This window comes from Equus caballus, chromosome 10 (genome assembly GCF_041296265.1).
Source record: "Equus caballus isolate H_3958 breed thoroughbred chromosome 10, TB-T2T, whole genome shotgun sequence".
Taxonomy (NCBI): Eukaryota; Metazoa; Chordata; class Mammalia; order Perissodactyla; family Equidae; genus Equus; species Equus caballus.
Genome location: NC_091693.1, coordinates 45,189,511 through 45,212,253, shown reverse-complemented (window position 1 = coordinate 45,212,253; position 22,743 = coordinate 45,189,511). Strand labels below are relative to the sequence as shown.

Here is a 22,743-nt window from a genome sequence, read left to right as displayed (position 1 = left end):
GTACACAGGATGTTGGCTGCCTGATGGAACTTACCCTTGAGCTATCTAATAGTAACTAGTAGGACAATTGCTGTTTGTTATATTGATCTGTATCTGGACATAGTCACTTTTGGGATTGTGTGTGAGGGCTAGATGTTTTGAATATGTGTGAAACCATAAACTCTAAAAAGAAGTGAGGAACACTTTCTAGCTATTAATAAATACTCTTACTTTTGAATTTACCTAGTACTTTGTCCTTGGGGGTGTGTGTCACACAGGTTAGGTGGAGAAACAAGATGCCCTTAGGAATACATGAAGATTAATGAGTGTGATCTGATGAATAGCCTTAGAAATTTAATGAGATTTATACTTGGAATATGGCAATTACAATATTTTATGAAAAATAAATATTTTATGAAAAATACAGTATTTTATGAAGAGTAAATAAATGTGTAGCAATGTGTCAACCTAAATGTTGAAGCCTAGTAGGGAGTTGTCTGGGTAAGGATCTAAATAGGAAGGAAATAAAGCTCTGTTATTGTGGCATCATCCTAGATACTGCCTTAATAAGCAAGTAGAGAATATAGGTGACACTAATTAGAGTACTTATTCTAAGGAAGGTATAATACTGATGGATTTCAATCATCTTGCCATTTGGTGACCTGCCTTTTTGAAAATTTTGTCTCAAAATATTGATGGAACAATGACTACGTTATATTTATCATTAATTTTTAGCAATAAGGGAAAAACGATTGGTGATGTTATAATAGCTGGAATCTTACATGAATTATACATGTTATCCTGGACTTCAAAAGTAGGAGAACTTCTGGGCCCAGCCCAGTACCATAGGGTTTAAGTTCGCACACTCCGCTCTCTTGGCCTGGGATTTGCCGGTTTGGATCCCGGGTGCAGAATTACACACCACTTATCAAGCCATGCTGTGGTGGGCATCCCACATATAAAGTAGAGGAAGATGGGCATGGATATTAGCTCAGGGCCAATCTTCCTCAGCAAAAAGAGGAGGATCGGTGGTGGACGTTAGCTCTGGGCTAATCTTCCTCAAAAAAAAAAGTTTCTGAGTAAGGTAGATGAGCAGATGGCATCTAGATACTTTAAAGAAGGCTTATAAAGGCCTAAATTAAGTTCTGGTAATTGCAAGCCTTCTGAAGAGACTTTTAAATGTTCTCTTGCAGCTATGATCTCTAGTCTTGTACAGTGATTGGTGAATGAGGGTGATGAAAGAAACCTACAAGGCATATTTCCTTATCTTTTTATAATGGAGTAAAGTGTTAACTTTCAAATTTTGTTACTATTTCCATTGTGGTCCTTTTACAAAACTTTGGTTTCAAATCATATGATCACTTTCTTCTTTTAATTAGGAAGAAGAGAAAACTGGCATGCTGGCTAATGGTAAATATTATGTATATTCATATATATTAGTTGGCAAAAAGTTGATCTGTTCAGATTGCATCTAAATGATTCCAAACATGTCACCATCTGTCTTTGTTTTTTGATATCTCTAATGAAGGTTCACAGCTTTTCTCCATAATATATCCCTCATGACTATCTTGAATCTTTCCTGTTATATTTAAGGATATTTCTTTTTTAAAAGCCCAGGGCCACATGGCTTCATGGGTGAAGTCTACTAAAAATTCAAAGAATTGATACCAATCCTTCTTAAACTCTTCCAAAATATAGAAGAAGAAGAAGAAATAATTCCAAACTCATTCTGTGAGGCCAGGATCACCCTGATACCAAAACCGAAGAAAGACACTTCATGAAAAGAAAACTACAAGAAAATAATCCCATTTAAAATAGCATCAAAAAACATAAAATACTTAGAAATAAATTTAACCAAGGAGGCAAAAGACCTGTACACTGACAACTGTAAGACATTGTTGAAAGAAATTGAAGCAGACACAAATGGAAAGATATTCCATGTTTGTGGCTTGAAAGAATTAATATTGTTAAAATGTCCGTACTACCCAAAGTGATCTACAGATTCAGTGTAATCTCTATCAACATTCCAGTGGCATTTCTCACAGGTAGAAAAAAAAATCTTATAATTCATATGGAACCACAAAAGACCCGGAATAGCCAAAGCAATCTTGAGAAAGAGGAACAAAGCTGGAGGCATCATACTTCTTGTTTTTAAACTATGTTACCAAGCTATAGTCATCAAAACAGTCTGGTATTGGCATTAAAAACAGACCCATAGAGGGGCCAGCCCCATGGCCTAGTGGTTAATTTCAGTGTACTCTGCTTCAGTAGCCCAGGTTCAGTTCCCAGGCACCGACCTATACCGCTTATTGGCACCCATGTTGTGGCGGCAGCCCACATACAAAATAGAGGAGGATCGGCATGGATGTTACCCAAGGGTTAATCTTCCTCGGCAAAAACCAAACAAAAATCCAGAAACAGATCAATTGAACAGAATAGAGAGCCCAGAAATAAACCCATGCATATATGGTCAATTAACTTTTGACAAAGGTGCCAAGAATATACAGGAAAGGATAGTCTCCTTAATAAATGGTGTTTGGAACATTGAGCCACACACATGGAAAAGATGAGACTTGACCGCTATCTTACACCATACAGAAAAATCAACTCAAAATAGGTAAAAGCTTGAACATAACACCTGAAACTGTAAAACTCCTAGAAGAATACATAGGGCATAATCTCCTTGATGTTATACTTGGCAATGATTTTTTGGATTTGACACCAAAAGAAAATGCAACAAAAGCAAAAATATGTGGGATTATGTCAAACTCTAAAGCTTCTGCACAGCAAAGGGTACTACCAACAAAATGGAAAGACAACTTGGGGCTGGCCCTGTGGCCAAGTGGTTAAGCTCGCATGCTCTGCTTCGGCGGCACAGGGTTTTGCTGGTTTGGATCCTGGGCGTGGACATGGCACCACTTATCAAGCCGTGCTGAGGTGGCGCCTCACATAGCACAACCAGAATGACCTACAACTAGAATATACAACTATGTACTAGGGGGCTTTGGGGAGAAAAAGAAGAAGGGGAAAAAAAGAAGATTGGCAACAGATGTTAGCTAAGGTACCAATCTTTAAAAAAAAAAAAAAGACAACCTGTGGAATAGGAGAAAATATTTACAAACTACATCTCTGATAGGCCATTAATATACAAAATATGCAAGGAACTCATACAACTCAGTAGCAATAAACCGAATAACCCAGTTAAAAAATGAGCAAAGGATCTAAATAGACATTTTTCCAAAGAAGATGTACAAATGGCCTACAAGTATCTGGAAAGATGCTCAGCTTCACTCATCATCAGGGAAATGCACATTGAGATATCTTCTCACACCTGTTAGGAAGGCTGTTCTTTAAAAGACACATAACAAATGCTGGCAAGCGTGTGGAGAAAAGGGAACCCCTGTACACTGTTAGTTGGAATGTAAACTGGCACAGACACTGTGGAAAATAGTATGGAGTTTCCTCAAAAAATTAGGACTGAACTAGTGCATGATCCAGCATTCCCCCTCTGGGTGTATATCCAAAGGAAAGAAAATCATCTTGAAGAGATATCTATACTTCCGTGTTCATTGCAGCATTATTCACCATAGCCAAGCTATGGAAACAGCCTAAGTATCTGTTGATAGATGACTAAATAAAGAAAATGTGTATCTATATATAATGGTCTATTATTTAGCCTTAAAAAAGAAATAATCCTGCCCTGTGTGACAACATGGACGAATCTGGAGGGCATTGTGCTAAGTGAAATGAGCCACACAGAGAAAGACAAATACTATGTAGTACCACTTACATGCAGAATCTAAAAGCACAAAGTCGAACTCATAGAAACAGAGTAGAATGGTGGTTTCCAGGAGCTGGGAGAGTGGTGGGGGGAAATAGGGAATGGTTGGTAAAAGGCTACAAACTTTCAACTATAAGATGAATAAGGTCTGAGGATCTAATGTATAATGTGGTGACCGTAGTTAATACTGTATTGTTTAATTGAAGTTTGCTAAGAGAGTAAAACTTAAATGTTCTCACCCAAAAAAAGAAGTAAATATGTGAGTTGACAGACGTATTAATTAACTTGATTTTGGAAATCCTTTCACAATGTATATGTATGTAAAATCATTAAATATGTTACAATTTTATTTGTCAGTTATACCTCAGTAAAGCTGGGGGAAAAAAAAAAGATGGTTAATTGACAAAAGAAAATGTGATTTACAGAGTCCCAATCAGTGGTATGTTGATATATGTTTAACAACCAGATAATGGAAAAAATGAAAAGGCCCTAAGTTCTAGAGCTTACCCATTTATATGGTGTAAATCCTTCCATCTTAGTTGATTTCAAGATAGCAACATGATGAAACAGTATGAAGATATTATTCAGATAAAAATACAGATAAAATTGATGTGAATTACCTGAAAGTAGATAGTAGTAAATGTAGTAAGGTAATTAAGAAGTGAAAAAAAGGAAAACTGCAGGCCAATATCCCTGATGAATACAGTTCGAAAATTCTTTATAAAATACTAGCAAACTGAATTCAACAGCTCATTAAAAGGATCCTACACCGTAATCAAGTGGGATTTATCCCTGCGACGCAAGGATGGTTCGACATATGCAGATCGGTCAGCGTGATAAAATGGGTTAACAAAATAAAAAGCCACATGATCATCTTAATATACACAGAAAAAGCGTTTGATAAAGTTCAACATTCGTTCATAATTAAAACTTTCAACAAAATAGAACTTCCCTTAACACAATAAAGGCCATATATGACAGGCCCACAACTAACATAATCAACGGGGGAAAACAGAGCTTTCCTTCTGAGATCCGGTACACGGCAAGGGTGCCCGAGCTCCCACTTCTATTCAACATAGTACTGGAGGTCCTAGCCAGGGCGTTTAGACAAGAAAAAGAAGGAGAAGGCATCCAGATCGGAAAGGAAGAAGTAAAATTATCTCTGTTTGCAGATGCGATGATCATACGTGCAGAAAACCCTAAAGACACAGCAGAAAACTGTTAGAACTAGTAAACAAATTCATCATAGTTGCAGGATACAAAGCCAGCATGCAAAAATCAATCTTGTTTCGATATACAAACAACAAACTATCTGAAAAGGAAATCAAGAAAAACAATCCCATTCACAATAGCAACAAAAAGAGTGAAGTGCACGGGAGTAAACCTAACCAAAGAGGTGAAAGACTTGCACGTTGAAAATTATAAAACACTGAGGAAGGAAATTAAAGAAGACAGATTAATGGAAAGGCATCCTATGTTCGTGAATTGGAGGAATTCCTGTTTTTTAAATGTCATCCTATTCAAAGTATGGATCTACAACCTGCAGATCTGCTGTGCAGTCCCTATCAAAATCCCAGTGGCATTCTCTACAGAAACAGATAAAACAATCCTAAAATTCATAGGGAATTACAAAAGACCCCAAATAGCCAAGGCAGTGTGGAGCAAGAAGAAAAAGACTGGAAGCATCACACTCCCTGGTTTCAAAAATATATTGAAAAGCCACAGTAATCAAAATAGTATGGTATTGGCATAAAAACACATATAGACCAATAGAACAGAATAGAGAACCCAGAAATAAATCCATGCATGTGTGGTCAACTGATCTTCAGCAAGGGTGCCAAGAATATAAAGTGGGGAAAGAATAATCTCTTCAGTAAATGATGTTTGCAAAACTGGATATCCACGTGCAGAAGAATGAAATTGGACCCTTATCTCACATCATGTACAAAAGTCAACTCAGAATGGATTAAAAACTTTTAAGACCTGAAACTGTAAAACTACCAGAAGAAAACAGGAAAAAACCTTCTTGACATTGCCCTAGGCAATGATTTATTTGATATGACCCCAAAAGCATAGGCAACAAAAGCAAAAATAGACAAATGGGATTACATCAAACTAAAAAGCTTCTGCATAGTAAAAGGAACAATGGAGTGAGAAGGCAGCCTACAGAATGGGAGAAAATATTTTTAAACTATATGTCTGTTAAGGTATTAATATCCTAAATATATAAGGAACTCATGCAACTCAATAGCGAAAAGCAAATAACCCAATTAAAAAATGGGCACAGGACCTGAATAGACATTTTACAAAGAAGACATACAAATGGGCAGAAGGTATATGAAAAGATGTTCAACTTCACTAATCATCAATGAAAAGCAAGTCAAAACCACAATGAGATATCACTTCGTACCTGTTAGACTGACTCTTATCACAAAGACGAAGGAAAACAAGTGTTGGCAAGGATTTGGACAAAAGGGAACCCTTCTGCACTGTTGGTGGAAATGTAAACTGCTACAGTCACTATGAAAAACAGTGTGGAGGTTACTAAAAAACTTTAAAATAGAACTGTCTTACTATCCAGCAATTCCGCTTCTGGATATATATCTCTTAAGAGATATCTGTATTCCCATGTTCATTTTGGCATTATTCCCAATAGCCAAAATAGGGACACAATCTAAATGTCTGTCAACAGATGAATGGATCAAGAAAATGTGGTGTGTATATATATATATGTGGGCTTTATCCAAATATATATGTATTATTCAGCCTTAAAAAAGAAGGGAATTCTGCCATTTGCAACAACATAGATGAACGTGGAGGGCATAGAGTGAAAAAGCCAGATGCAGAAAGGCAAATACTGCATGATCTCACTTACATGTAGAATCTAAAAATGTCAAATTTATAGAAACGTAGATTAGAATGACGGTTACCAGAGGCTGGGAGGGTGGGATATGGGGAGATGTTGGTTAAGGGTACAAAGTTTCAGTTATGCAAGATACATAAGTTCTGGAAGTCTAGTGTACAACAGTGTGACTATATTAACAAAAGTATGTTGTGTACTTGAAATTTGCTAAGAGGGGAGTTCTTAAGTTTTCTCACCACACACCCAAGAAAAGGTAACTATGCAAGGTGATGTGTGTTCATTTGCTTGATCGTGATGAATATTTCACAATGTATGCATATATCAAATCTTCAAGTGTACACCTTAAATGTATACAATTTTAATTGTCAACTATACCTCAATAAAGTTGGGGGAAAAAATAATATTCAATTTTGTTATTTTCTCAGGCCCTTTGCCCTCCACCTATAAAGATACGTTAGGCCTGTATAAGCACAGATATGTGTGTTGATGTAAGCCTACTCTCTTGCATGTAAGAAGAAGATCATGCTTGTTATAGATAATTTTATTATTTACTGAATATGTATTATACAACATATATAAAATATATATATAATAAACATTTGCTTTTATATGGGTTGCATATGATTAAGATATTTTCTTAAATTAAAGGAACCATAAAAATATCTCTACATCCTCATATCTTTTCTGTTACGTTGTTCCAGTCGTGCTGCTTGATTCGTTAGAGTCTGTTGCAGAGGTCAACCTTGATGAACAGGATGGAGCAGCAACTAAGCCACAGGCCCTGCCGGAAGGGACTGATCATGAAATGACAGGAACAGGTAAAAATGTTTGAAAAACTCACTGTTCTCTAATTATGTAATGTTTTATGACTAATTGACTTTATTTCTAGGGAAAAATATGTATAATAACTATGCTGACAATAAAATTTTAAAGCTTTCCTTTTCTACCATATTTAACTTAAATAATCTGAACTTGTTAATGGTGACACTTAATGTTAGTAGACCAAGTAAAATGTGTTCTTAAATAAATACTTATTAATAAGTGAAGAAATGCTGTTGATACAAAGTGGAGCATGCTAGGTGAATATTAACTAATTTTTTGTCCCCTCCAGAGTATTCAGTTAAATTTGCCATGTGTAGGAGAAATGAGACTTAGGTCTTATGGTGCTTTTCCATACTTGCCTCCAGGCAGGAAAAAGCTAGATCACATGCCCAAATTCTGAAATGCCTAGGACCACGTAGACTTTACTAAAGGGTGTAAAGGTCTTTAAGACACTGCCTTTTAAAACATTTTTAACCCGGTGGAATCCTTATCTCCGAGTGAAATCTTATGTTGTACTCTCTATATAGATAAAAATGGTATTTTATTGGTATAAATATAAATGTTTACATTTGTAACATTTACTTCTACAGTTAGAGCAATAATGGTCTTTTGAAATCAGAAGTTATAGATATTTCTTATATTCTCATATCACCTTTAGACTTCCAATGTGTTTGTATATTTTGTTTTTGTTGTAAAATATAAAAATATTCTTCATTTACCACATAAATAGTTGCAAATGGGAACTTGTTAATCAGCTTGTTGGTCTTAGTTGACCAGTATTGTCAGTTAAACCAATGCAGACACTTGGAAAAAACAGCAATGGAAATGATAAATTACTCACCAACTCTAAACATCTGCTTGCATTTTATTTTTGTTTTTTATTTCTTTTTGCTTTGCTTTTTTACTGAAGTATAGTATGCCTATGGAAAAGTTCGTGTATCATAATTGTGCAAATTGATGAATTTGCAAATACTGAAGAACCCACGTAACCAGCAACCAGATCAAAAAACAAAACTCGACCCAAACCATGAAGTCCACTCAGATCTCTTATTTATGATCACTGCTGTTCCAGGAGTCACCACCACCATCCTGACTTGTTTCATCCACTTCCATATTAAAATATAAATATAAAAGTCAAAAAGTTAGAACAGAATTTTCCCATCAAGACGTGTTACTCACTTTCTGGTGGTTATCCAGCTGAGTGTTCCATCATGATGAAAGCGTGTGCTGGCACACGTTCATGTCTTACTGCTGCTTGTCTAAGTACACATCGCACATGTGCCATGATAGTGGCGCCACTGGTTTTCAGTAAGCAGACATGAATTCTTTTAAAAGACTCATGTGGAGCCACAGCTTTGCTCATCCGTGACACATTATAGGAAATTCATATATGTGCAGGATGGCCAGAGAAACTGTATTCTAAGATATACCTGAAAACAAAGCAGCAGGCAAAAGTTAGCACTCTGATGAGCTTCAGAGTATTACACTTCCGTAAGTGGCACATTTGAGTGTGCAGATTAACTCCTATTGTGGTTTTATATTATAAGTTTGCAAGTTTATAAGTTTGTATTATTTAGTTATCTATTATAAGTTTTATAGCACGATTTAAGATGAAGTTTCAATCAAACATTTGTGGAACCCATAATTTTCTCTGAAACACTCTGATTTTATAAAATACAGTATGAAAAACCACTGCTGTAGTTTATAAGAAAAATTCCGAAATAAGAAAATATTGCTGAAAGTAAAACTTCTACTAAGATGATCCAAGCAGTTATATAAAGTTAGAGTTTTCTCGTGTTATTTCTTAAATGTTCTTGACTCTGAAATATTTTGATGAATCAGTTACTGTCAGATAGTAGAGTATGAACTGATTGTCATGTAGACTGTGATTTGTCTTCCCAGCCGTGCCCGTTATCAGCTGGGTGACACTGGACAGTTAATGCTCCTAAGCCTGTTTCCTCCTCTTTAAAATAAGACCTTGCGATGGTCACCTGAGGCAATGTCTAGTGCCTGGTACATTGAGATTCAACAAGCAGTAGCAACTCTGTGGTTAATATTACATAGTACAATAGTAATAGTACGTAATTAACTCTCTGTTAACAGTCCAAGTTATAGTAAAGAACCTGAAGGGACACGGTATAAATGCTTATTGGCTGTGGGGTATTGTTTACCTAGAAATTCAAAAATACTCTTGAAAATCTTTAAATCAGCACCTGAACTTGGTGTAAGAACTGAAAAGATCAGTGGAGTGTTCTTGTTTTGTGTTACCATGTTTGTTCCAGTATTAAGCAGGCTCAGATTAGGTGATATGTTGTCAAAGATCTTTTTTAATAATATTATTTGTGAAATTCTTTGTGCTTTATTGTAGTAAAAAGATTGGTAACTATAACAAAGAGGTTTTCGTAACACCAGGCCAGATGTAGCCTTTTGCTTGTTTCCGTTTGTCTCACAGGCAAGTACCCTTCTGAGCTGAGGCTGCATGACTGCAGCCGTCACAGGATGAGAGTATTGCTCCACAGCTAGACTCTTGCTTCTGCCAAGTAGGATCTGACACTTCTCAGCTTTCTAAAGTGGAAAAATTTAGGGAGCTTTTGACTATAGTAATATATAAAATAACTACATAGAGTACTCTTTTTAATATAAAAGCAGAGAAATCAGCCCTTTACTTTTCTTTCCATAAAATGCTTGCCAAGGGGCCAGCCCCATGGCATAGTGGTTAAGTTGAACGTGTTCTCCTTCAGTGGCCTGGGTTTGCAGGTTCAGATACTGGAAGCAGACCTATACCACTCATTGGCCATGCTGTGGCGGCAACCCATGTGTAAAATAGAGGAAGATTGGCACAGGTCTTAGCTCAGGGCTAACCTTCCTCAGCAAAAAGAAAGAAAAAAAACATGCTTGGTAAAAGTTAACTTTTATGACCCTGGAATTTTAATGTCACTTGACTTAGTGACTCAAGTTAGGTGAAAAGTACCTTTCCCCTGCTCTGTTTTCTGAGCAGCCCCTAATACCTCTCTGTCCTCCATTTCTAATTTCTAACATTTAGGTCATTTGTTTTTCTGCATGTTTGCTCTGCTGTTGCTTTAAAGCCTGGCACCTTTGTTGTGACACCTCACACCTGGTAAATTAGGTATGCACATTCAGTACAGCTGTTTACCATTGGGGTCATTTCTTTATAACTCAGCAGATACTTAAGCATCCTGGTATTTCCACAGAGAAGAGAAAATGCCATGTGCCTTTTTCCTTCATAAGATTAATCCTTTTCCTCAGTCATGGATAAGTTAGAGGAGTGTTAGGTTTACCTTGTCAACGAAAATAATCCATAACCAATCTATACATGAAAATTTGGGAGAGTTTATTCTGAGCTAAAGTGTGAGGACCATGGTCCAGGGCCTTTCTTCCCAAAGGAAGAAAGGGCACCAAAGAAGTGAGGTATACAGAGTGGTTATGTACCCCCAAACAGGATGTTTCACATAGGGTTGAAATGTCCCTTTTACAGTAGTCATGAGACTGCTCTACCAGCACAGCGATTGATGGAAACAGCAGGTAGGGGGTCTGCTATCCTGGCAGGTGTAGCAGGAAGCAAGTCTGTTGTCTGGAGCTGGGCGGTCACAGGCAAGCGCAGCAGTCAGTTTCTAGCCTAGGGAAAGATGCTTAATACTTAAGGAAATGCCAACGTTGGGAGGGGGAGGGAAGTTGCACCTTCATCTCAAGGGCCTTTGTTCTTGCCATGGGGAATGTCTAAAGCAGATATACAATGCATGCTCAATGGCCTCGGTCAGGCCCTTTTGGAAAAACTAGGCCAGGCCGAATTAGGTTTACACCAAATGGCTTCCTCATATACTCCAATATATCCTATTGCTTGCCATTTCTATTTGTCAACCTTAACAGGCAAGATCTTTTTCTCCAAGTCCTGTTGGAAAATCTCTGCCTTATAACTGTAGTGATTCTAATGGTTAGTTAGAATCCTCCACTTTTTTTTTTTAAGTATGCTTTTTTTGGTGAGGAAGATTGACCCTGAGCCAACATCTGTTGCCAATCTTTCTCTTTTTTTTTTCTCCCCAAAGCCCCAGTACATAGTCGTATATCCTAGTTGTAAGTCATTCTAGTTTTTCTATATGGGATGCTGCCACAGCATGGCTTGATGAGCAGTATGTAGGTCCATACCTAGGATCCAAACTGACAAATCCTGGCCTGCCAAAGTGGAGTGTACAAACTTCACCACTAAGCCACGGGGCCGGCCTCTCCCCGACTTTTTCATTTTTAATTTATTTAAGCTAAGCTATTAGTTATTGGGCATGCTCCAAATAGCAGTGGTGACCTGAAGCATGAGATAGAAAGATATCCCATGTAAGGCGTTCTTACACAGTCTTATATGGGTCACTTGACTACCTCTTATCTTTAGAGTTGAGAATAGCCCCTTGGAATTGTACAACTTGCAGTTTATAGAGAGGGAGATGAGTGTGTATGTACCACTTTACTTTTAAGCATTAATTACTTAATCATGGGTATCAAGAGAAGAAGAGACGTCACCCTATTTCTCTTTTTTTTCCACTCTTCTATGTCTCCTTTATTCTTTAATTTTCAAAATTCCACTGTTAGTAATAAAGTTACAAAGTGAGTAAGAAAATACTCATAAAAATCTTAGATCATTGTTGTCTAAGTTTCTTTGAATTCTTTTTTCCGGGATTTATTTATCCGTTGGTGGCAGGAGGAGGAAATTAATGGAAAGGAAGAAGGAATAATGACATCAGGTTTTCTATTTTGGATGACTGGGTGCATAGTGATGCCATTAGTTAAAATAAAAATCTGGTAGATAGAACAAGTTTTGTTGTTATAATAATATAATAATAAAAGTGAATACAGTTGGGGATATGTTAGATGTGATTTACTTATAGAACAATCTAAATGTCTGTTAGAGAGTTTAATATTCAGAAAATAGATAAGGACAAAAGACATAGATTTGGGAGTCATGAGCATATGGGTAATACCTGGAGCTAAGGGTCTTGATGAAATTAGGCCAAAAAAATAAATAAGTGAGAGGGTTTAAAAAAGAGGGCTAAAGATGGAGCCCTGAGGTGAACCATTTACCATGAGAGATGGGGAAGTAGCCGTTAGAATGGTGGGAAAAACAAGGAGAAGAAGGGATGCGGAAGAAATGGTTCCCAGCAAGAGGCCAGTGTTAAGTGTCTCACAGTGTTGAAGAAAAGTGAAGACAGCTGGAGTTGGCCATTAGGAAATTGCTTTTGATTATAGCAGCTTTAGCAGGATGTGGGGACACATACTGGATTGCAAAGTTAGAGGAGTGACTTTCAGTTGAAGAAACGCAGGCTGCAAGATGCTTGGTGGCTCAGGTGAGCAGAGAGAGGGAGAGAGAGAGAGTGGTAGTGGTGAGGGAGAGACAGTCCTTGAAGTGGTTGTGTCAGTTTGGGAAATTTAGGAATAGTCTTATCCAATGCAGAGAGCTTAATCAGGGGTAGCGGGGAAAGAAGGCAATAACTAGTGGAGACAGATTTTACAGTTACCACATCAGGACACATCTCAGCTTGCTGAAAAGAGTTATTGAGGCCTCCTCTGATTTCATGCTGGTAGGCTATAGCTATGTGTTACCTATGTTTGTATTTAACCCTATCTTTGTAATGTCCCTATTGTCCTACAGCCTTGTCCACCATTCCTAACAGACTAAGGGGTGGTATTAGTGTTTTATATTTCTCATGTGTTTGTATAATTATACTGGAGAGTACATTTATGTCAGCAGGTGTTTCTTATGGACAAAGCAATAGTGATATTGAAGCTCTACATCAGGCTTATCATCATATAGCTCATTCTTTGGGAGATGCAGATGAACAAAGAACTGAGAGAAATGCAGTAGAAAATAGCAAGAGCTCAGTGAAAGATCGTCCTCAAGAAAATGAAGGGTCCTCTAGAAACATCTCTACTACGGAATCTGGTAACAGCTTATTTACTTGAGACTCTCTCTGAACAGTGTTCATTTTAGTGTAATTTAAATACAATTTGCTGTAATGCTTGTTTCTCAATCTCTGAATTTTTTTAAAGAGTTTGTTCAAATGAAATCTGGGAATCATTGGTTTAACTATAAAGTTAGAGCTAAACATGGGATAAAATTTCACTTCCTCCTCCAGTATGCTTTGACCAAATTAAGACATCACTTAAGGGGCCAGCCGAGTGGCGCAGTGGTTAAGTTTGCAAATGCCGCTTCTCGGCGGCCCGGGGTCTGCCAGTTCGGATCCTGGGTGCGGACATGGCACTGCTTGGCAAAAAGCCATGCTGTGGTAGGCATCCCACGTATAAAGTAGAGGAAGATGGGCACGGATGTTAGCTCAGGGCCAGTCTTCCTCAGCAAAAAGAGGAGGATTGGCAGTAGTTAACTCAGGGCTAATCTTCCTCAAAAAAAAACCCAAAAATAACAAAAAAAAGGCATCACTTAAGTGTTTTCATATTTTTTACTCTTTTCCATGTACACCTATTGAAGTTACTTTTTAAATAGAGAACAGCATTTTGGGATCAACTAAATACATAATTAGCAAATGTGTGTGTCTGTGTGTGTGTCTGTGAATACACACATACACATATGTGAGATGTATCTATACAGCTAATATATAGATATATATTTCAAATATAAATATCACAGGAGGTTTTCTTGGTAAGCAAGTGTTTAGTGGGAATCCGGGTTTATTGTATATGCCATTTTGTTACCTATGTCAATCAGAGAAAACCTAATTTTGATTGTGTTAGACTTTAAGTTAAACAATTTACCTAAGGTTTTTGGTTACTATTTTAACTTTTTTCCCCTCTTAGATCTGCCCACCGTGGAAGAACTGATGAGACCTATCAGAATCGATTCCTTTCGGGTCAGTGGTTTTGATTTACAGCCTGTCAGGTATGAGGTTTTGGAATGGGTTGTGCGGGTTGTTTGTTTATTCTTTTTGTCACTGGAAACTTGTAGACTCGTGTGTTCTACGTAATCCTTCCTGGTGAAGGATTAGTGGGTAGCTTGTATGAGTCTGCCTGTGAGTCACTGCTCTCCTCTTTTGATATTAGCACTTACTCAATTAGTTCATCAAAATACTTTTAATGCTAAAAAAAAATGGGTGTTATTAAAAAGGTTGCTGTCATTAGGTAGTCTTAAAGCTTTTCAATGGAAAATACAATCCCCTCAGCTTTAAATAGCTTGGGGACAGTTGATTCCAATGGTGAGAGAAAATGTGAATTTTATTCTGTGTATATGAGTCATGGATTTGCTTATTTCTAAACCAGTTAGTTTTGCACTTAGTCACAGACTGGCCATCATCTCTCAGAGTGAGTTCTTTGGTCACAAGAGAAATGGGCTTTGTGAAAATAATCCAGCTCCAGTACATTTTAGTGGAAGCTTGTGGGGCCTCACTGTCATTCTCCAACACACGGAGTAGCACATCACAATAACCTTGTCATAAGACAACTTTGCATTTCTGTAGCATTTAGAGTCACATCCATTATCTCTTGTGATCCTCGTAACAAGTAGGACAGGCATCTTTATCCACATCGTTCAAGTGATGAATCTGAGGTGAACTCAATTTAGTGGGGGAGCTCTTACAAGAATCAGCTGATGATGATGATGAAGATAATGATAACAGCTAACATTTTATCACATGCTTACTGTAGGCCAGGTACTGTACAAAGTTCTTTTACATACACTATTTCATTCAATCTTATAGCAACTCCATGATGCATACTCCATTATTATCCCCATTTCATAGGTAAGAAAATTGAGCCTTAAAGAGGTTAAATAAATTGCCCAAGGTCGTATAGCTATAACCAGGGCACACAGGAAGTCCATGTGCTTATTAACCACTTACATGGTTAGATCTTTGATGTCCATGAAATATTTCTGTGAAAAGCCTATCATCCATTCGTGCATTCATTCATCCATTTATGTTTACAGCAGACATATTTTGAGCCCCTTCTTGTACCACATCCTCATTGTGTAAATCCACTTCCAGTGATTCCTTGGCCTTCTTTCTGCATTTGTACTAGTTCAACAAAAATGATTCAGTGACGCTGACACTAAAACCCATCTACTTGAATGCTAAGTCTAGTATTCATCCACTGGTCTGTAGTGCTAGTTATTATTTTTAAAGAGCAGATTGTGTTCACTTGTCGTTACTGTTTGGGGCTATCTTAGTGTTACTGAAGAGGTCTTCTACTACATCTTGTGTCTTTGTTGGCATAGGTGGAACCATTTTAGTCATGAATTCTAAAATATAGATTTTTACATTTGTGTTTAAAAGCTGAAAATAAGTATACTTGCATTAAAGGCATAACAGTAATTATAGAAATATCAGTAGTCTAAACTAATACATATATCCAAAAACTCTTTAGTAAAGTGTTGGGTAAATGATCCTAGTTGGTGTAACAGATGATTCTTGAAATTTTCGTAGCTTAACGTCATCACAAATTTATTTCTTGCTCACATGATAATCCATGTGTGGCAGTGGGGGTGGGAGGGTCTCTGCTAACCAGTTGATAAGGAAAAAAAAGATGGTTTAACATACTTTCTCTTAACTGCCTCAACGCAGAAGTATTACATCGCTTCAGCTCACATTCTGTGGTAAGAACCAGCACGTGTAGCTAACGAGATCCAAGAGGGCTGGGAAGTGTGGTTGTCTGTGGGCCCAGGAAGAAAAATAAATGAGTTGGGTAGCATCTAGCCACTCTCTACCAGAATCTACCCTTCTAATAGCCGAATATCCATTTCATTCTTCTTCATACAAAGACCCACTCACCCCCTCCCCAAAGCAAACAGCGCAAAGTCCCATTCAGGCCTGTATCCATCTGAAAGGCCGGGATTTCCAGATGAAGCGTGGTCCTCTCCATCAGCTTTGAATGTGGCTCCTCATTGTCTACTAATCAATGAATTAAAAAGACAAGTTATATGGTTCCTCACCGCCAGCAAGTATGTAATGGTGGAACTGCAACAAATACTCCCATTCAGAAAGGAGAAGTATAAGGAAAATACCACAGTCAGTGATGCAAGTTTGAAATCCACTGCAAAGACCTTTTAAAGACTCCCCACCTTGCACCGAGGGATTTTCCTTAATTAGGCCATTATTCTGCTCTTAGGAAGGAACTGCCTTATAGATATATCGTTCCACATAGCTCCTGGTGCTACTTCTTAGAGGACTTGTCTTATATTTTATCGCCCTTGGCCAGAGCTGAAGTGGGTTTTTGGCGGGGGGTATGCCCATCTTGGAGGATGTACTCCTTTCTCAGTCCACTTTCTGCCTTTAGGTGGTTTTAACACTCCCACTCACTGGCTTTTTTAAAAAAATATGTTGTAGTTTCTTTGGCATTATAGTTCCTTTAAAAAGTTTAGTAGGCTTCTGATCTATCTGGTTCAAGTCAGTCCCATGTGACAGTAACTACACTTAAAGTTCTTTGCTGAACACAGGCTTTAAATCTGCTTTATGCCTTTGCTTCCTTATTCCTCTGGGTTTTTTCTCTCAATTTAATTGCAGTTGTCTGGATAATCTAGAGAACAATAACCTTAAGTGTGACGATGACACTTTTAATATGATCTTTGCCAAGGGACTGACTCATTCTTTTCAACTGAAAACTCGCATGAAATCTTGCTTTTTCATAGCATTTTTTAATGCCAGATCTTAGTATTTGAGTCTACACACAGAGAGAGGACCCAAGAGGCCCTGACTTTCTAATTTCTCTCTCTTCCCTTTGATTTCTTCTTACAAACTGGCCCCTTCTATCTTGAGCTCATCTCTTTGTTATAATATCTTGTCAAAAGTAGCCAGTAGTAGCCAGCACTTAAAGACTCCCTGTCTCTCTGGCCATTTCTCTTAGTGCCCCAGACTCAGTAGGCATGTGGTCTGTCGATAAACTCTTGTGGGTGACAGTTTAGCAAATGTTTTGCCACCATAAAACATGGGTTGCCACCTCTCCAGTGTCTAGTTTCAGTTTCCTTGCCACCCGAAACCCAACCACTGAGCCAATGACACATATGTTAGGTTCTTGTCACCATAGCATTCACATTCTACAGAACTACTAATTCACCCCATCTAAATGCAAGGTGACAAGGAAAGGTAGTTTAGTTGGTACACAGCAGGAGCAGGAAACGGTTTCAATGAGCATCTAACCAGGTTCTGCTACCATGAAGAAGGAAGGAACTATTATATATTCTGATGATTCCATCTACTTTAGAAGTTTCTAACAGTTACTGAGAAACCAGTCTACCTTATATGAAAATGGTAGCCTCTAAAACTTTCCTTTTATTTTATAAATTACAAAATTAAATGACCTAATTGACCATGATTAAGTAGTTGGAAATAATGATATCCGTATTTCTGAAGCTCCCATAATATGCTGATGTTTAACCACATTTAGAACATTTCCTTAAGGAATATTTCCCATATTTTTGAAATCTAATGCTTTGAAATGTTAGATTGCATTTAAGTGTTTAAAACCACAGAAATTATTTTATTTCAAAATTTTAATGATTTTTCTGTTTTACTTTAAAATTTTTCTTATACTGTGATGAAACTTTTGCTTTTTAATACTTATGTTCTATATCTCATTGTCATAAATTGTGATTACTTCTTTAGTTCTTTCTAGAAATGTATAAAATGTTTTTTTCTGCCTTAAATGCATGTTGACTTCATAAGATGTTATGGATAAGAGATATATTACAAAGGTTTATTTAGAAATTCGTATTTTATTTTTTCTTAGACAAATGTAATCTCAGTCTTGTTTGGCTTTCCTTTGAAGTAAGCCTCAGGGTGAGCCATGTAATCTCTTATATTAAATAAATAAATAAAAGATAAATAAATATATATATATAGTGTGTGTGTGTATATTTATGTTAAAATTTATATTTGAGGTGTCAGATAAGGTTTATTCTCTGTGTCCTGTTTTGTTTTATAGCTATAAGAAACTGGCTGATAGTAAAGACACTGAATTTGTAAGCCCTTTAACCCTTAAGATGAATCCAAATGTTATGTCTCAAGAGCCACGAAATGTAAACCAGTTTTTTGATAAAAATGAAGAGAATGTGGTTTTACAAAAGACAGCAAATGAAGGTATAGAAAATAGCTGTCCAAGAGTAAATGCTACAGAAGAACAAGTAGATAAAATGTACCTTGATATTTTAAGGAAAAAACTGTCTGTTGGTCCTTCATTATTACCGCAGGATGACAAAATAAAGAAAGTAAGTGTTTATGATCTACGTTAATTTGACTTATTGATAAATGAAGTTATATAAAGTTATATAAGTACTGTTGATAAGCATGTACTTCTTAAGCTAGTGGGAATTTTTACATGCTAACCTCCACATAAATCCTGGGTATTTGTGACAAATATTTATTACAACACCCTGCAGTCCCCAAATTCAAAAATACCATTCTAGCATTAGCTTTCTTTTAGAAGGCATTCTTTACATTTTTCATTTTTTTAGTAAACATAGTCCAGAATTTGAGTAGTATAAGAAAATAAAGTTTATTCATCATTCTAGTGCTTTTTATTGTCTTTCTTGCAAAAATACGTAAGTTGACATTTTATATAAATGCTATTAGCAATTGTTGAGAAACTTATATTTTGCTGTTCCTTTTTCCTCTTTTCTTGATCTATTTTGATTCATAGTTTTTGTGATCCCAATCTTCAATTTTTATTTTGCAATTTGGAATTATGTGCTTGCCATAAACCAGCTCCAATTATTTATGGAATAAGACAAGGTATCAATAAATTTTTATCTTGAGAAATCTGAAGGAGAAAAAAAGATTTTGTGTCCTTTCGAGTATGTTCTTCCCTTCTCCTCTCCATGTTCACTCTAGTAATTATGCATCTTGCTTTCTGGCAAGCGTTTTTTGTTTTATTTTGCTTTGTTTTATTCCCAACTTTGAAGATGTGCTTCAAAATACTAAAATGTAGATGAATTAGACTTGGAAAACTTTAGTGTAGTGGTTTGCCGTCTACAAACTATGTTATTTAGTCATCACTCTGGTTTTGCCATCTGTTAAATCTTCATTTACAGCCATAGCTGAAGTTCACTTAAGTTCTAAAGAGTGTGTACTTGTTCTGCACAGACTTTTAAATCTCAGCTCAGTTCTGAAGAAGAAGGAGCTGTGCTTGGTAAACAGCTGCCATACAAGAAGGCCAGAAGTGCACCTCCTTTACTTAAAAGAAAACCCCAGAGTGGACTGTACGCTTCAGTCAGGAGCTCAGGCTACGGCAAATCCAGCTCACCGTTCAAGACACTTTCTACTCTGGAAAAGAAAACTTCAAAGGATGTTATGAAAAGCAAAAACTTGAGATCCATTCCCGCCTCAAGTCAAGTGAGGAAAAAAGGTAATCATATACTCTTCATAATGGAATTCTGGGCATATAGTGTCTTATTTTGCTTTTCTTGTTCTCTCCTTTCCCTGATTCCTTCTCTCCTTCTTTGAGCTTTCCTTATTCATAGAAAGAAATTAATCTTAAGGTACTACATTCCATTTCTGAAAGATTCACCTTGCAGGAGGTTTTCCATCATTAGTTCTAGGCTTTCATGAGATTCGTAAAGTATAGGAAGTGAATATATGATAGGAGAGTCAAACCACTCCTCCTGTCGTTGGCTTTGTAATATCCGAAATGTTGACCAGAGAAGAGCTAGAAATTCAGAATGCAAGTGGAAGCCTACAAGTGAAGGTTGATGTAGAGATTATCTGGGTCCTCTTATTTTCATTGTAGCCTTGGAGAGGCAGGATGTTTTATGTATGACCTAATGTATATTGTTATATATCACACTGCCTCTGTTGGTGATTTCCTAATGTAGTCGTTTATATTAACAGTAGGAAAGTCATTTGTATCAACGTTAGAAGCCCATGAAGCTATTAGAAGAAATAGAAATGTTCAGGTCAGATCAACATTTCTGCTGCCTTGAGACTCCAGTGGGGAAGGGAGAGTAATGGAGCCAGAAGCATTTGTCCTCCCCTTTGTGATTACATTGAATGGGTGACCAATTTCACCATTTTTGGATGGTGATAGTTGTCAGAGGAGAACTACCTTCGTTGGAAAATTTGTTTCTAGTTTAAAGTGTCTTCCCTTGCCTTTCCCTACAACTTTCCAAGACCACTTTGACTCTGTTTGAAGTTCTTGAGGCATTACAGGCTCTCTCCTCCTGTCTCTGTGGGTGTGTTTGCTGCAGCAGCCTGTGCACATAGGCTGGAAAGGCTGGGGCTGATGTCTGGCAGAGTGGAGGAGGACAGCAGTAGGCTGCTTATTCTGGCGAGGCAGGAGTGGGAGTCTCCGGGGTTAATACAAGCATCCTTTCCTCCTATTCTTCACCTGGGAACTTCTAATCCCTTCCCCTAAGAAGTCTTTTGTGTTCTCTTATTTTCTCATTTTTCTGTGGAACATCTGCTTGTGATGTTATCTGCTCATTGTTATTAATAATTAATTGCTTATTGGATCTAGTGCTTAATATTAAGAAAAAAACACTTGGAATGTTTCTCAACTTTGTAATTATCAAGAGGAGTGAAAATTTTTCATTGATGTTGTAAGAGTATTCATTCTGTGCTTTTGGGAGCAGGAAAGTGAAATTTTGGTTTTTGGTGTTGTAGGGTTTTTTGCTGAGGAGGATTGCCCTCAGCTAACGTCTGTTGCCGATCCTCCTCTTTTTTTTTTTCCTTTCTTCTTCTCCCCAAAGCGCCCCAGCATAGTTGTATATTCTAGTTGTAGGTCCTTCTGGTTGTGCTATGTGGGACGCCACCTCCTCATGGCATGATGAGTGGTACCATGTCCATGCCCAGGATCTGAACTGGCAAGACCCTGGGCCACCAAAGCAGAGCATGTGAACTTAACCACTTGGCCACAGGGCCGGCCCCAATCCTCCTCTTTTTTTGCTTGAGGAAGGTTAGCCCTGACCTAACATCTGTGCCAGTGTTCCTCTATTTTTTGGTATGTGGGACACCTCCACAGTATGGCTGGTGAGTGGGGTAGGTCTGCACCCAGGGCCCGAACCTGTGAACCCAGGCCACTGGAGTGGAACGCATGGAACTTTAACCACTAAGCCACCGGGCCAGGCCCTGAAATTTTGTTTTTAATATTACTTATTATGTTTATTTTAGATAAATTAATCCCCAACATTTTTGAAGTTTACTTTATCTGAATTCATTCATTTAACAAATATTTTTCGAGCACCTACCTTGGTCCAGGCACTAGAGGCCCTTGGGATACATCAGTAAACAGAGTGGGCAAAGATACCTCCCCTCCCCCATCTTTGTGGAACTTTCATCGATGAGGAGAGACAGACATTGAACAACAAGCATAATAAGTAAATGATGTTATATGCTAACGAAAAATAAAAAGTAGAGCAAGGGTGTCAGTGGTGGAGTGCGGCAGGTCACAGTTTTAAATAAGACAGACAGAGTAGGCCTCACTGAGAAGGAGCCGCTTGAACAAAGACTTGTGGGAGGTAAGGGAATTGGCTCTGTGGATGTCTAGGGGAAGCATATCCTGGAAAGATGAAACAGCCAGTGCAAAAGTCCTAAAGTTGGGAAGAACACCTGGCATGTTCAGGGAACAGTATAGAAGCCTGTAGGGCTAGAGCAGAGTAAGCAAAGTGGGTGGCAGGAGATGAGATCAGCGAGTCAAAAGGGCAGGCACATAGAGGTTTTTCTAGGGCATTTTAAAGACTTCTTAGGCTTTTACTCTGAGTGAAAAAGGCGAGCTGCTGGAAAGTTTTGAGATGGGAGTGACCTTACCTGGCTTATCCTTTAGACAATTTCTCTGGCTGCTATGTCATAGATCACAGACATATAAGTATATACACATACCATAGGGGGCGTCAGAAGAAGCACAGAGACCAGATGGAAGGTGATTTTAGGGGTCCAGGCTAAAAGGGCTGGAACCAGGATGGTGGCGGTGGAGGTAATAAGAAGTGGTTGGATAAGGATGTATTTAGAGATAGAACCAAAAATCCAAAAGATTGGTTTTGGATTTGAAAGAGGAGTTGTGGATGGTGCCAGAGTTTTTGGCTGAAACATCTGGAACAGCGGAGTTACTCTCCAGCTGGAATGGGGAACGCTGTGATGGAGTAGATTTGCGTCAGGAGTTCAGTTGTTGAGGTGATAATTTTAAGATATCTGTTCTACATGCAAGTGGAGATGGCAAGGAGGCAGATCTAAAAGTGTGGCATTCGAGAAGGAGACATGGGTTGTAGAGAGCATTTGAGAGATCTTTTAAGCCATGAAACTGACAAGGATTATCAAGAGTGAGCATAGCTAGAGGAAGAAAGCAAACCAAGGCTCACCCCTGG

The 22,743-nt window shown here is 37.7% G+C and overlaps 1 protein-coding gene across 15 annotated transcripts in view; it reads left to right on the top strand.

Annotated features, from left to right (window-relative positions):
* The window catches only part of CEP162 (centrosomal protein 162), an 85,266-nt gene that overhangs the window by 17,608 nt on the left and 44,915 nt on the right, over positions 1-22,743 (top strand). For 10 of the 15 annotated variants that reach the window (XR_011421772.1, XR_011421774.1, XR_002810637.2 and 7 more), the window contains 6 exons: positions 1,359-1,389; positions 7,325-7,441; positions 13,198-13,392; positions 14,262-14,343; positions 18,375-18,657; positions 19,532-19,793. Coding sequence is in view for 11 of the 15 variants with exons in the window: in XM_070222763.1 (XP_070078864.1) it covers positions 1,359-1,389; positions 7,325-7,441; positions 13,198-13,392; positions 14,262-14,343; positions 18,375-18,657; positions 19,532-19,793 (970 nt within the window). In the remaining 4 variants the exon portion in view is untranslated. The remainder of the gene's footprint in view (positions 1-1,358; positions 1,390-7,324; positions 7,442-13,197; positions 13,393-14,261; positions 14,344-18,374; positions 18,658-19,531; positions 19,794-22,743) is intronic. The other 5 variants (XM_070222764.1, XM_070222769.1, XM_070222765.1 and 2 more) reach the window with 1 other exon arrangement.